General features: G+C 40.0%; 2 protein-coding genes across 4 annotated transcripts; both read left to right on the top strand.

Annotated features, from left to right (window-relative positions):
* Positions 1-2,365: 2,365 nt before the first annotated feature.
* On the top strand, positions 2,366-9,354 carry zgc:101783 (uncharacterized protein LOC447883 homolog). 2 transcript variants are annotated; one of them, XM_062548345.1, is made up of 12 exons: positions 2,366-2,474; positions 3,709-3,754; positions 3,883-3,921; positions 4,967-5,029; positions 5,321-5,368; positions 6,248-6,304; positions 6,405-6,516; positions 6,799-6,857; positions 7,128-7,178; positions 7,264-7,348; positions 7,459-7,585; positions 7,669-9,354. In XM_062548345.1, the coding sequence occupies exons 2-12, from the start codon at positions 3,727-3,729 to the stop codon at positions 7,756-7,758; spliced, it is 759 nt and encodes a 252-aa protein (XP_062404329.1). In that variant the 5' UTR covers positions 2,366-2,474; positions 3,709-3,726; the 3' UTR covers positions 7,759-9,354. The 2 variants fall into 2 exon arrangements, with proteins under 2 accessions (XP_062404329.1, XP_062404330.1); XM_062548346.1 differs by having other exon boundaries at positions 2,390-2,480.
* Positions 9,355-10,403: 1,049 nt separating this feature from the next.
* LOC134094707 (E3 ubiquitin-protein ligase Hakai) lies at positions 10,404-14,052 on the top strand. Of its 2 annotated transcripts, XM_062548332.1 has the most exons (6): positions 10,404-10,490; positions 11,313-11,471; positions 11,837-11,937; positions 12,044-12,127; positions 12,269-12,342; positions 12,723-14,052. In XM_062548332.1, the coding sequence occupies exons 1-6, from the start codon at positions 10,478-10,480 to the stop codon at positions 13,750-13,752; spliced, it is 1,461 nt and encodes a 486-aa protein (XP_062404316.1). In that variant the 5' UTR covers positions 10,404-10,477; the 3' UTR covers positions 13,753-14,052. The 2 variants fall into 2 exon arrangements, with proteins under 2 accessions (XP_062404316.1, XP_062404317.1); XM_062548333.1 differs by lacking the exons at positions 10,404-10,490; positions 11,313-11,471 and having other exon boundaries at positions 11,842-11,944.
* The last annotated feature ends 1,109 nt before the right edge of the window (positions 14,053-15,161 follow it).

The following is a 15,161-nucleotide window of genomic DNA, read 5'->3' as shown; positions in this document are numbered from 1 at the left end:
AACAATATAAGAGGGAATAAGTTATAAGAGTCCAAATTGTGTATGGGCTGATATCAGGTGGACAGCAGACAAAGTGAACTGAATTGTAATAATGCCCTCAAGGGGCAATTTGGTTCACAACAGGTAACCAACACATACACATTCACACAAAAACACATAAAAACATGACATAATAAATAGATGATAACATAAATACACATGTGTTCTTGTGTATGGACAGGGATGGTAGATGGCTTAGTTTGTTGAGAAACCCAGCAGCTGACGGTACAAAAATGACTTCAGGTATCTGTTCGGGAGGTACCTCCATGTTTTGTATCAAAATACTTCCCTGTGTATTATATTTTCTAATTTGAATATGTTGTAAAATACTCTCTGAGACGTAGCGTGATGACATCATACACTGTAAGAAATGAGAAGTCAGGGCTGTCCAATTTATTAAACCATATTGCATAAAACAGTTAGCCTGGGTGCAGCCGAACTTTGGCCCCGCCCGTGAGTACGACATTAGGCGAGTTCAAGTTCAACTCCAAATTACCTCTTGCAGCAGCGCCCACTATTGTTCTTCTTAAGTTCCAGCAGGTTTCTTCAGTCATTCTTGTCATTCATTTGAATTAGTCATCGAGTCATTGCTGCTGATGCAATGTAGGCCTAGACCATCTATTACCAAGCATCAAGTAAATTAAAATATCCTTACAAGTCATTAAGGAAAAGTTATTTGAATAGGAGTTACTTTAAAACTACTTTTATCTGTATTTACAACCCTCTGTACAACTAGATCGAGGTGCCACAAGATATAAAGACCGAGCTTGAGAGGCTGAAGGGCTTCCTTGGTCTGCAAGAGGTAAGATTAACAACAATGCTAATTTATATTATGGCAGTTGCAAGCATCTGGCAGTACTTTATGCTGGGAACCCATACAATTCTAACATACAACTTTGGTATACCCAAAATTGTCGTATCCACAATGGGGCGTTATGGGATGTCAGTGACAAGGGGGTCGGGGGGTCATGTCAGGTAGAAAAAGTTTGTTGCTGTCAGTCAGACATTAAGCAACTCACCAGTGTACACTGATAGATTTCATAGTTTCAAAGGGTTTTTTTACTGTCTAGTTTTATTTTCAAAATACAAAATACAGCATTATTTTGATACATGGCTCGACAGCTTTGTTTTATTTGGCATTTCATTTTGATACATTTATAAGTTAGGTATTTTGGTATTTTATTTCCAAATACACTCTGATGCATTTTTGTCTATCCCTGGATATCCATGATCACCAGCATCCTGCTCATAGTCCGTTTCTCTGCAGTTGTTGTGAGTGACTCCAGCTCAGTGTCAACAACAGAGTCAGCTTACCAGCCTGTTCAGTCACCCAGCATCCCTCCTCTGAATGCTACCTCCCCAGCAGCAAAACATGCATAAGACACTGGCAATGACAGGCTGGTAAAACATCCAGAGGAGCTTTTACAGACATTGAATGACCACAGCCTTCTCAGGAAATAAAGCCGACCGGTTGAGCCTGTACCATTGTACAGTCATCCAGGTTCCTGTATTCGTCCTCCTGTCCATCCCTGATATAGGCGTACTAACAAAACTCGAAAACTTGATGTCAATGATGAACTGTTGTCTCTCCATCAGGTAGTCTGTGATCCAGGATTTAACATCACATCTCAGAAGTCTGTAGTCAGGCCCCAGTCGTGGCGCAATTGGCTGGGGCACCTGCACCAAATGCCAGCGACCCGGGTTCGATTCCCGCCCCGTGGTCCTTTCCGGATCCCACCCCAGTTCTCTCTCCCACTCGCTTCCTGTCGTTCTCTATACTGTCCTATCCAATTAAAGGCATAAAAAGCCCAAAAAATAACCTTTAAAAAAAAAAAAGAAGTCTGTAGTCAAATAATGTATTATGCAGTGTTTATAAGAATTATGAATCTGCTATGGTCCCCAGAAAGTGGGGTATAGCAGAAAGTGGTGGTGGAAGTAGCAAAGCACAGTCCACACCTAGCATTAGTACAGCAACGCATGATGAGAACCTGTCAAGCTGGAAAGAATCACAATGAAAGGAATGCAGGAGTGCCAGTGAGTAATCTCCACATTTAGGAATGTCTTACTGAAGACTATATTCTTTTGCGGTGCCTTTGCAAATGTATTCTTCATATCAAAATGTGTCTGTCAAGATGTCTTTGCAATATTATCAGTCAAGGTTTTCAAAACAAATATGACTGACTGTCTTTATCAGAGGCGGTGACCTGATTATGCTTTGCATTCAGCATCCCAATCTCCTTGTGCTTATCTTCACATTGAGCTTGTAGGGCTTTGAGCATTCACAGGCAACTTGCAGTCCAGGGAGGGGTTTAAATAGGTAGATGCAAGAAAACTGGATCTGCCTGGTAGTCGAGATCAGAGGTTGTAAGACTGTCAACCAACAAAACCCTGGATAGCAGAAGGATCGGTGCAACTTAAGCAGAAGTAGACATTATGTAAGGGTAAGACCTTTTATTGTTTGTTTGAAATTGTATCATGAAACGTTGATGATGTTGAGTGACGTCACTCAGAATCATGCTCATTATCACTTCATTATAGGCTACTGTTTGTACCTCTCTCTCTCTCCAGTTATGTTTGTGTCTCTTCACTAAAATTATGTAAAACTCTGTCTCTCAACCAGCATACTTCCGTCAATACACTATTGTGCACTGAAAACATAGGCTACTTGATTTAAGCCCACTTTTCTGGTTAGTATAGCCTATTGCAGACCTGCCAACCTTGAAGAAATGTATAGCATCTCGAGCCGATAAAAACGTCTGCCTTTATGCATGCAGACAAAAACTGATAACTGCACAAGACATTTTGGGTATATTTGACAAACGGAATTCTTTTAGCTCTATATAATGTATCTATAATCTATTTTAGAGCTTGATAATCCTGACCTTTGAAAAACACATGTGTTGATAGACTTATGATATGTTCATTTTCTTATGGTCTCAATCATCGTTTGGTCTATGACCTATTTTCAATCCATAATTATTATATATTTCTTTTGTAAAGAAATACATCCCTCATGTTATGCCAACATATTTAATTCACCTGAATAGCTGTAGTGTGCAGGCTCTTCCTTAACTCACAATAGCCTACATGTTTTGTTAGTTCTTTTTACAGTAATACATTAAAATGTCAATTATCACCTGCTGACTGACTAATGCAAATTACTGATTGCTTGAGAATTTCACTTGCGCATGGCAGTGTCTTTCTTCCATCTGTGAGGTTGCAACAATTCTAAACTAGCGATAGCTTTTCTCGCTTATTTTCGCATTAATAATCAAGAGGGATGATATGTGCTCTAAAGAAAAATAAACAGAGCACTCATCAGTGAGTGAGCAGCTCAAAATATTTAGTCTGGGTCCACTTTCAGACTCTGCATTTGGCCTTGGAAAGGACTGCGCTGCCTGAGCACCTTTGGTTATGAACACGTAATCCTTCACCTCCACAACGAATGCTTTTTCATTGTGCACACTTAACATAACTCTCAAGAAGTTTGCTATTTACAAGAATAAAATATGAACATATCGCCAAAAACACCTTAACCTGCATGTAGCCTACCTTTCCGCTAAGTACTTAAGTGTGCAGCCCAAGACTGGTTTAGTCACAAGACATCAACTGTGATGACATGCAAATATTTCTGAGTAAACTTCCTTGCTCTAAAACTTTTTCCTGCAGCAGAAGAACTTATTTTGCATGGACATGACGCTCTATTTACGGAGAGGTAGGCTGTCCCTCACTCGTTGACATTACTCTCCAGTACGCATACTGTATACATCCGTTAACTGATTTACTCACAACCACCGTTTTCGCCCCCCCTCCCCCCCTCTCTCTCTCTGTGCCCTCCTATAGGACCAACAACATTACGTAAAAAAAGAAAGTTTGGAAAGTGTAAGTACCAAGGAAATTTGTTTGGTATGTCATGGTATGTGGTTTGGTATGGCATATCAATGGATAGAATTTATTATGTGAGATGAGACAAAGTCACTGTTTGGCAGGTCAAAAGTAATGCTCAAGTCTTAACAATCAAGTCCAGTCAAGTCCCAAGTCAAGACAGGGTGGCCCAAGGAAATCCAAGTCAAGTCCAAGTTTTCTTCACTGTAGTAGTATGCAACTGCATATTGCCACCAGTAATGCTTTAAAATCATTCTTCAAATAAATCAGTACTATATCATATTTTACATATTAAAAAGTTTTAAAACACTTAAACTATAATCACAGACGGAAAACGTCCTTCTCTTACTGAGGAAAAGTAAGAGTGAATACTGGTTATGAAATTTGATTGTAATGAGTTTAATTATAATGTCCCGGCAGTCATGGTAATAAGGCATCTTTAACTGAGTGAGGGGTGAGGTATGAGGTGTGTGTGAGTTAGGGAGTGAAGTTTATGGATGACTATTTGGATGTGTGAGTGACTTGCTTTTACAGTGTAATAATGTTTCCATTCATCACATTAAGAATTTATAGTTCAATTATACTAAATGTTTAATGTTGGTAAGAAGGCAACGGCTAAATAAAATGGCAATACTATTTTAACTTTTATGTCCAACACAAAACAAAAATAAGCTATAGGTGTAGGGAGCTGTCACGTTGATGATAAAATTACTCTAAACATAAGGCGTGTAAGACATTGTCTAAAAATGTAAAGCAATAGTGCATGGGTGCAGTTGCAAGTAAATTCTAATTTTGTCAAGTCTGAAGTCATTGAAGCTACTGAAGTCATCAATAACAGTAATATTTTTCTTGAGACTGTCAAATTACAGTCTCACTTTTGAAAGAACATGGCCACATTTGATTGATGCAGTTTAGGCCTTCTTCCAAAGCACTCTACGCTATAAAAAGTATGGGAAACATAAATACAAAGTTGGGGGAAGCCATAATACTGGTTTTCTTGTATTTTGCTGATGCTTATGCTTATGCTTTTTGTTTTTAACAGTGTTGCTATTGCTTATTGTTGCGGCTGGTTTAATGGTCCTTTTCCCCTTCAGAAATATTATCTGTAAGTACATGTATTCCTGAAGTAGGAAACATTCTAAAATCACATTAGTCCTCATAATTAATTATTATGTGTCCATTTATGTCTATTTAGATATCTCTAAGCTGTGCATACTGTATGCATACTGTAGCATGTGCATAGCTTTTTATCTCAGGTGCTATGTCAAGATCTTAACAGTTTATTCAATCTATCTGGATGACATATGGTATTCAGCAATCATTGGATAGTATATCATGCAAGTAGCTAATTGTTGTGCAGAACATGTTAAAAAATAAGAAAATTATCTCCCATCAGATCCAGAGATTTACTTCGATATGAACACATCATCGCAAAGATCCAAAGGTGAGTTATACTAATGTAAAATGTTTAGTATGTTTGTGCAGGGCTGGCGGAAGGCATGGGCAATCTGGGCAACTGCCCAGGGCACCTTGACTACAGGGGTCCCACACCGTGGCAAGCTAATAACATTGAAAATAGATGTGAAAGCAAGAAATATTTTTTCAGTGATATCGGTTAACAGTCATATGACCACGTAATAAGGTGAAAACCCACCAAATCTGATTGCTCCCCGCAACAAGACAGGGGTGACAGGAGACACCGGAGGAGTTTTCCTTTTCCTATCTGTGAAAACAGATAATGACCAATGAACTAGATCAAACCTAGCCTGGGAAGACCCACACATTTGTACAATTGGGAGTTGGGTCTTAAACTTAAATTGGTACATTAAACTCTTACCAAATAATTTAAAGTGTAGCAATGTTGGTAACAAAGGTTTTAAATGCAATTGTTTACTCAATTCCAAAGAAGTACACGTCCATACCAGAGCAATTGTATTTGCATGCCCTTGTTTTAAGGGCATTGGAAATGGGCTTCAATGGCCTCTTGGCCAGACGGACCTGCAGAGCAAATCGCAAATTTGGCGAATGTTCGTATGGGTGTTCCCAGGCTAGTTCCAACCAGTATTCAATTTTGATCTATTTATTTTTTATTATGTGTTGCATGGCTGACTGTGTTGCATGGTAGTGATTGCTCCGTAATATTTTATTATTTCCCCTTTTCGTGCAGCCCAGTACCAAAATGTATGAAGGTGGCACCTAGTCTGTGATTACAAGGGACGGCATGTTCCTATTTTTCCGTAGGGCGCAGCATTGCCTTCCTCAGGCCCTGTGTCTGTCGGTGTACAAACAATTAAATAATAACATCCTTTTTCTTAAATTGCAGAGATGGCATTTGCACCCTTTGTCTCCCCTTCCAATTACCACCAAGCCTCTGAAAAACGTAAAGATGAAAATAACATTTTCTATCTAGTATCTTTGTTGGTTGTTTGTAGCCTACAGCAGACATTATAGCTCATTATTCATGTGACCTTTTTTTGCAGGTCAACACAAATGTGGCCTGCCAAAGAGTTGTCCTATTGGGACATTTGCTTTTAACATAAGGAGCGGTGCTGCAAATGCTATCCCACCAAAAATTTGCTTTAACGGGCAAATGTGAGTATATTTTCTCTGTACTAAATAATCCATGATGACATTGTATATTTGCACAATTTAGATGGTAAAGTACCAAGCAAGATGTCGACTAAATTATACCCTTCACAAGTAATTTATATTCCCTCCCCCAACAATTGGTTTTATCTTACTTGAGTTACTACAGACATCAGCTGATGTAGCTATGACTAATATTTGGTCGGCTAGCATGTTCTGACACTTGCATCTTCTCTTAGAACATATCTACTCAGTACTCACACATGCATTTATTACTGTTTTTTTTAGCATTCTCAGCAGTTCACTGAAAAATGCAGATGATGGACTCAACATTGCTGTCATCAATGGTATGAAAATTAAGTCTTAGAACAGAAATTAAGAAATCAAAGACTTACACAGATGACATGTGGACAATTCAAAGGTTCCTTTTAGTAAAAGCATAGCCTAGCAGCAATCTAACAGTTTATAGAATTATTTTCTGTGCACTCACTTGAGTACTTCATTCATCAGATTTTGAAATGAAAAACATTACACTCTTATAGTAACTTCACAGAATATGTGTCCATGCAGTTACTCTTTGATTGTTTATTAAAAATACAGTTTTCTTTTTGTTATAGCCCGAACAGGAGAACTCATTCGAACAGGCACCTTTAACATGTGGCATGGCGGTAAGTTGCCCTTCACAATACATTTACAGTATTGCACAATGTCACTTTGCCATTATCCCAACATTTCTTATATTTGTCTTGGCAGAGGTTGAAAGCCTCATACAATTTCTGAAGGCTGTTGAAAAAGACACTCTTGTGCTGATTGCAACATATGATGATGGAGCAACCAAGTAGGCAACAATTTTGGATTCCTTGCACATTGGTCATTAATCCTAAAATGCTGTTGTTTTACAATCAATCTTCAAAAAGTATTGTGATCAGAAACAGAAATCATTTACAGGATTACTGATGAGGCCAGGGGACTTATTGCTGAGCTTGGAAGTGCATCTATCAATAAGTTAAAGTTTCGTGACAACTGGGTCTTTGCTGGAGGGAAGGGAATCAGTGGAAGGAGTCCATTTGAGAAGGTACTGTTGTTGTGACTTTCTTAATTTTCAATTGAATTTTAGAATATTTTGTTTTTACAGACTGATATGTGTTCTGTTCCCAGCACATAGCAAACAACCGCACAAATAACAAGTACGACAACTGGCCTGAGCTACTGGAGATGACTGGGTGCTTTCCGCAGAAGATGGACTGATGTGTGTGATCTTAGTGAGAAAATTCTTCATGAATAATGTGATTGAATAATGTTGAATGCTCATGAACATAGTGTTGGTCATAGTTGAAATAGAAATGTACAAATGTAGGCCTATTCAATTTATGAACTTTGAGAATTTATAGGCCTAAAGGTCTGGTGTATTCTTCACTATTTATATTTTCGATATTTAATTATTGTTGGCATAATCTATTCTTACTGGTATCGTATTGAGTTCCCTTGGAATAGTTTTGCTTTCCCTAGCAATACTTTACATTTTTCTGAATGCTTAAGCGCTAATCTTGATTCTTGTAGCACAATTTCTAAAACTATTAATACGTATAGCAAAACCACTCAATGAGTTAGCAAAACTAAAAGCACAAACACTGCTTTGCACTCAATTTGCAATTTTGTAACACACACTTTTACACACATTTATCATTATTTACACTGTTTTACCAACTGTATGGCGCACGGTGACATCATGAAAACTATTTTAGATAATTAGTTCACTTTGCAATCAGCCTAAGCAGTGTAAATAAGGCACAGGTAAGATGTACGTGTGGAGTACAATGGATTGAGCAGGAAGAGTGAGAATTAGAGGAGGCCTATAGGAAGAGGACGTGGAGGTGAAGAAGTAGGAGAAAGAGGAGGAGGAAGAGGACAAGGAGGTGAAGGAGTGAGAGGGAGAGGACGACAAGGACAAGGAGCCCGGTGCCTTGGACAGGAGGACATTGCATGCGATGTAGATTAAATTTTGTGACCGTACCCAGAGAGAAATCATGATGTAGACAGATTTTTTTTTTTTTCTCTCAAATTACTATTTTGTGTTTTTGACTTTGTATTTATTTTGATGTGTGAACACCAATACTTGACGTTTGGGTCCCTGTATGTTAACAGAACTATGACAAAAGTATGACCTCAAACTGACATACTGTAGCCTACCTTGTGTACAGAGAAAGCAAAAGCTAGATGTGTCTTGTATTCATGCCATCAGTGTGTAGTTGAAACATTGTGTGCTTAGTAAATGATGGCTTGTGTTTACAGTTTGATACAGAAACACCATTTTTACGAAGGTGTGGAGAGTTTATCAAGCTGTGTTCGCTTTTGCAAGAGAACTACAATGTTTTGATAACTTGGCGAAAGGTTTTGTTATTTGTGCTTAGAGTTTTGCAAAAATAGCCAATAGTTACAAAAAAAGTAATACCAATCAGAAAAAACGGTAATGGAATGCAAAAGTGAGGGAACGCAAACAGATCTCTAAAAATATATGTCCACCACTAAAAACAATTCCCATCATGTCCCTTGGGTGGATGCGTACTGTATATGTGTGAGAATGATTAAATTATTATGTTTTAACACAATGGCTAAATTCATTTGGACAAAAAGCCATGTCATGATACAGTGCAACTGGAAAGTTTTCAGACCCTTCAGAAGAGGTTTTCCACATTTTGTTAGGCTATGTTTCAGACACATCTTTAAACACATTCAAGTATTTTTTTTTCTCATCAATCTACACACAGTATTCCAACTCTCCACAAAAAAAGCAGGTGTATGAAGTGTTTTGTAAATGTATAAAGAAAATAAAAGAAATATACAATTTTATACAAGTATTCTGACCTTTGTTTTGACGCTTGCAATTGAGCTCTGGTGCATACTTCTATCAGTGGTCCTTGAGATGCTTCTACAACTTCATTGAAGTCCACTCTACCTAAATCAATTTATTGCACATTATTAAGAGAGGTTTTAAGGAGAGGATGGCCCACCAAAGGAATTCCACGAAACTTAACATGTATTCAGGGGGTGTCATAATGATCCTACCTATTTTTTGAAAATGACCATGTCAGCCAGAGATACCTGCGATTATCTCATTTTTAAATGAATGGATATGGAATGCATTGACATGGCCTGTTGAGGATAACAAAATAAGTTATATTCTTAGTCATCCTAGGCCCTACGGTTCTTGAGATATTCACAGAAAACGGTGTTCGGCCTACCCTCCTTTTGAGAGACCCGGTGTGGCAGGTGGGAGTGGGGTCAAAACAAAAAACAGGGTTCTGTATCATCCTTGTGGGGCTACATGTCTACCATGTGTAGCCAGGTCTTTCAATGTTCCGGGAATTGTTGACATAGCTTATCTGGGGGGAAAAAATCTGGGGGAAAAAAAGCTAGTAATGGCGCCATCTGTAGCGCGACTGGCTGGGGCACCTGCATGTGTTACTTTTCTCAAATTAATTAATCGAAATGAATCAGTTATTTTGACAGCCCTAATTTATACATGCAAAACTACTTTATTCAATGAACTATCTATTTTGAAATAAATTCTAAGCCAATATACATATTTATTTTAACATATCTTTCTTTAGATGTGTTTTCCTACTGTTATTTGTACCATTGTGGTGCTGACCAACTGGAAGTTTGGATTTCCCCTAGTTGGGGACCAATAAAGTAGGCCTATATCTATCTATTATCTATCCAAGAAATTGGTGGCTTAGTGTTGGCCTCATTAAACAGAAAAACGACTAAATTATGAAATTATTTTTTATCCAGCATTGTTTTTATCACAACTTGAGTGAAAACTGTTAAGAACGGATTCGCATATGCAAGGATGGGCTCTGGGGAAAGTCTCTGATGGGCTGGTCCAGAGCCCCTTCTCTGGCTGGCCTCTCCCACTCCTAACATCCCGTCAAACATCTTATCCCATCATGCACTGCGTGGAATCATGGATCAAATTGGTGAGTTGTTGATGTGAAACTTAACAGTTTTACAAGCTTTGTAATTTAATAGTGATGCACGGGGAATCAACTGTTTAGAAGGATATCTCGGTCTTTGTCTTAGCGTTATTTAGATATCCTAAAAACAAGCTTTTGCTGCTACAGAGTGACAGACCCTCTAGCTAGCTTATAATGAACAAACGTCAACGCTGTCAACTAGCATATTAGCCAGCTGTGTAATAGGAGTGTGTATATGACTAAACATAATTTTTTGTTAAATGGCGAGACGAGAAATGCACGTTAATCCTCTCAGTAACGTAACGTTCTCGAATTGTCACATGTAATTATCGTGCAGCGAGTCCACGATCCTTGAATTTCTCTGAATGCCTGCAGAAATTAACTTGCTTTAGCATGTTAGTACGTAAACAGAATTTTACTCCCATCATTTTCTGTAAGCAATCAATACCAATGCAATAACAAGATTGCACAGACAAACTGACAATGTGCAATGTTATTTTATGGCATCATATAACTGACTGGCAAATTAATCAAGCTTCCTATGAGTCGAATCATTCAGTTGATGTCATTGAGGGCGATACCTGTTGTGATAACAGTTAGCAGACCTCTGTACTGTACCTCTGTACTGTACCTCTGTACTGTGATGCAAACAAAAGCTGTTTAAAACGGCTGGTTATTCGTAAGGGCTCTTATGCTGATGTCAATGAACCAGTAGTTAATGCATCAGGATAATTACTTGTCGTTTTCCAATGGCAGTAGCTGATTATCTTTTTATTATTATTATTTTTTGTATGTTTTGTTTGTATTATTATTATTGTTTGGCAGATATCGATTTGCAAGGTACAGATGGCTCAGGGTCCTTAGGAGGTCCTGATGTCCGTCGACAGATCCCCATAAAGTTGCTGTCCAAGCAAGCTGTGAGAAGCAAACCCCCTGTGCGGCCTCAGCGATCCATAAGCAGATTGCTCCCAAAAGGAGATGAAGGTAAAGTAAACATGATCACGCCTGTAATTAGTTTTGGATAGTGTAGAGATATACTGCTATTCAGACACCATTGGTTCCTTTTCACTCAGCAATATACCTCCTTTGAACTTGTCTTTGCCACACAATTGGTTTTCATTCAGTAAATAACCTCCTTTGAATTTGTCTTTGCCATTCGTGATTACACCCCCTGGTTTCTTTCTTTGGAACAGAGATACTCCAGATGCTAAATTGAGAATCCCTGTAGTAACTGACATAACTGTGGCATCATAGCATATTGTTTTGCTTACTGTCCTAAATGCATGTCTATGCCTGTTTCCATTCAAATGTGTAAGAATGTGACCTAATGCGAATTGCTTCGTGGACAGAGGGTTTTAGCTACAAGCAAGAAGAGAGATTTGAGTGCAAGTCAGGGGATGCATTCGGCAGCCAGCGCAGATTCCCTCATCCTCTGTTCTGGGACTATAAAGTAAGAGGTATTCATTTATCTAATATACTACAAGTGTCTTTTGTAGCACATAGTTTAAGTATATTTAAAAAGGGTGTTGTTATTTCTGTACTGTAAACCTCTCTAGCTCAATCTGGTGGGCGAGAAGGATGATACACCTATTCATTGCTGTGACAAGTGTGGGCTGCCCATAAAACTCTATGGTCGTATGGTAAGCCCATATTGAGTAACCATTATGTAATATTGTATATATCTAAACATGTAGTAGTTACCTTTGTTTATAGATTGGTAGCTGGACAGTGATTGTTTTTTGTACCTCACCGGTAAACTTAGGTTTGCCTTGTCTGTTTAGATTCCCTGCAAGCATGTATTCTGCTACGAGTGTGCTGTGCTTTATGAGAAGAAGAATGACAAGATGTGTCCAGGGTGAGCATCTAACATCCTCCCCCAGCTTTATTTGTTTGTAATACTTAAGAGTTTGTTTCAATAAGCTGATAGAAATAAGATCATATTTGATATAGAATGAATAAGAAGATATTGTGTTAATGTGTTAAAATGTATACTGCATCAAATGTGACACTATGGTTGTTTCCAACGGTCGCTTCGTAATAAATTGAGACACTTTTGTGACCCCAGGGGCCAGACTTCAACTATAGCTTGACTGAGACCAAAAAAATTGTTTGTGTTGTGTAGAGAAAGATCATGCTGAACAGAATATCTGTTCCATTGTTTAAAGTTGCTGATGTTCTGTGTGCTATTATATATGTTGTGCTGGCTCCAATTCCTGTACTAAACCCGAAGTTTAGTTTGTCCCTCTACAGCTGCACAGACCCGGTCCAGCGCATCGAGCAGTGTCTGCGTGGCTCCCTTTACATGTGCAGTGTGGTGCAGGGATGCAAGCGCACCTATCTGTCCCAGCGTGACCTGCAGGCCCACATCAACCACCGCCACATGAGGTCAGTCAAGGCGTCAAGCTCCCGAGGTGAGCCTCCGCACCCGCCGCTGGCTGCTGACCCTCCGGACCGATTCCGACTGCCTCCGCCCCCACACCTGCCCAAGCCCCACCCCTTGATCCCACCTCCGCTGCAGGGCCTCGAGTCCTATGGCCAGCCTCCAGCTGCGTCCCCCTCACTCTCCCCCTCGCCTGCAGACCTGGCGGCAGCCTCACGGGCTCTCGCACAGGAGACATTCCGGATCGCCGCGATGACCACGCGCAAGCATAGTAACCTCATCACCGTGCCCATCCAGGATGACTCCGCCAGTGTGCCCGCTCCGGCACGTGACAGTCTCCCTCAGACGCCCCCTGGGCTGCCCCCGGCTCACCACCATCCAGCCGAGTATCCGGCGCAGCCTGTTGTGTCCCACCCTCACCACATGATGGCGCCGCCGCAGCAACAGCATTACGGGCCTCCGCCACCACCCCCTCCGCTAAACCACCCCATGCAGCATCCGCCCCGTCAGAGTTCTGGGACTCCGCACCTGGTGTACAACCAGGCCCCACCCATGTCTTCTGGACCTCCACCCATCACCCCACCCCCAGGACACATCATTAGTCAGTTGCCCCCATATATGAACCACCCTCCACCTGGGGCTTTAACACAGCATGGAGGGCCTCCTGTTAGTGCCCCGCCACCTCACCACTACAACCCCAGCTCTATGCAGCAGGACCAGGGCACCCTAAGCCCACCCTTTACCCAGCCTGGAGGGCTCAGCCCAGGGCTATGGCCGGCTCCCAGGGGCCCGCACCCTCCCCGCATGCAGGGCCCTCCTCCCCAAGCCCAGATCACTGGACCTCATCATCCTGATCAATCACGATACAGACCATATTATCAATAGCCTCGTACCCCCATCTGGCCACCTCTAATAGACTTGGTGTCATGTGTCTATGCTTGTGCATGTGTGTGTGTGTCTGTATGTGAGAAAGACTATGGGTGTTAACAATGCACTAGAGAGAATGTTATGTATCAATAAAGGTCTTGGTGATGATGGATTTCACTACAGACTTCCTGCCTCTATGATGGTATTTCATACTACATGATACTCATGCTGGAGCATTTCACTTAATGTTGAAGTGTCCACAGCTATACTTTGCCAGCTAAACAGCTAGACTTCAGTGAATGTATTGTTTCCTTGGCAATAAATTTTAAGTTGTACGCCAGTGTCTTCTGTGTGTTTGAAACATGAAACTAAACATGGGCTTACCACTTTTAGCATCTGCTATTCTTCATTGCAGTGGAAGACACAATTTTACAATTCTGATATTTAGTGTGGCTCTACAAATAACTTCAATATTAATTTTATTGGTATGGTGAATTTCCCATCAAACACAGTTTATCTATCTATCTGGATGGAGACAGTCAGGCTGTAAAGTGTGATATGTTGCTATCTCAAGAGGTCCTATTGCATGACATATGGCTAAGGAATAGAAAACTATGACTGATGATGACCCTTACGAATAAGAACTATAGTAATACTGATTAAAAAAATGTCATAGTAGAGTATGATACTATGTGCTGTAACACTTTCTCTGATAGTCTAGCCTAGCCTAATGATAATAATAATAGCCTAACAATAATAATCTTTATTTGTATAGCACCTTTCATACACAAAATGCAGCTCACACCAAAAAATGCACTAGCACAAATAATGAATAAAACATAAAATATTACAATTAAGTAAAAATAAGAATTCACAAGATAGTGAGGAGATAGAATTTTTCTGTTTGATGTACAGAGGCAGGGTGTTCCATAGCTTCAGCGCATGATGGATAAAAGCAGCATCAATGCTGTGCTTGTGGAGCACTTTGGGCACAATTAAAACATTAGTGAGACCTAGGGTTTCGATAGATAGATCGATCAGGGGAGACCAGTAAACCATGCATTGCACTAATCTAACAACAAAAGCATGGATTCATTATCTGCATCTTGTTGTATTAAGAAAAGAAAAAAGCTGCACTGGCAATGTTTCTCGGGTTTAAATGAGCTGTCTCTGGGTAACTTTAGTCTATTGATGGGGCTTGAACATAACTCTGTATCTAAGATGACACCTAGGCGTAATACTTTTGATTTGACGTGGTGTGCCAGGTTTTCAAGATTACTAAATCTACAGTACATATGTTCCAAAATACCAGCCATAGAGATCACTCACTAACTATCATTTAGCTCGACAGACACCTCGCCCCTCCTAGCGTAGGACCTATTATTTTTGCAGTCTCAGTTTCGGTCGGTCTTTAAAAAACGAAGGAC

The sequence above is a fragment of the Sardina pilchardus genome, chromosome 10 (genome assembly GCF_963854185.1).
Source record: "Sardina pilchardus chromosome 10, fSarPil1.1, whole genome shotgun sequence".
Taxonomy (NCBI): Eukaryota; Metazoa; Chordata; class Actinopteri; order Clupeiformes; family Clupeidae; genus Sardina; species Sardina pilchardus.
The sequence above is the reverse complement of the archived record's forward strand: the minus strand, read 5'-3'. Positions and strand labels throughout refer to the sequence as shown.

What these genes read in the sequence shown, in the direction of transcription:
- LOC134094707 (XM_062548332.1), top strand. An exon ending in TAAAACTCTATGGTCGTATG is followed by an intron (nt 12,128 to 12,268) that starts GTAAGCCCATAT and finishes TTGTCTGTTTAG; the next exon opens with ATTCCCTGCAAGCATGTATT. An exon ending in AATGACAAGATGTGTCCAGG is followed by an intron (nt 12,343 to 12,722) that starts GTGAGCATCTAA and finishes CCCGAAGTTTAG; the next exon opens with TTTGTCCCTCTACAGCTGCA.
- zgc:101783 (XM_062548345.1), top strand. Translation starts at nt 3,727, where the DNA reads ATGGACATGACGCTCTATTTACGGAGAG. An exon ending in ATTTGCTTTAACGGGCAAAT is followed by an intron (nt 6,517 to 6,798) that starts GTGAGTATATTT and finishes TGTTTTTTTTAG; the next exon opens with CATTCTCAGCAGTTCACTGA. An exon ending in CTTTAACATGTGGCATGGCG is followed by an intron (nt 7,179 to 7,263) that starts GTAAGTTGCCCT and finishes TTGTCTTGGCAG; the next exon opens with AGGTTGAAAGCCTCATACAA.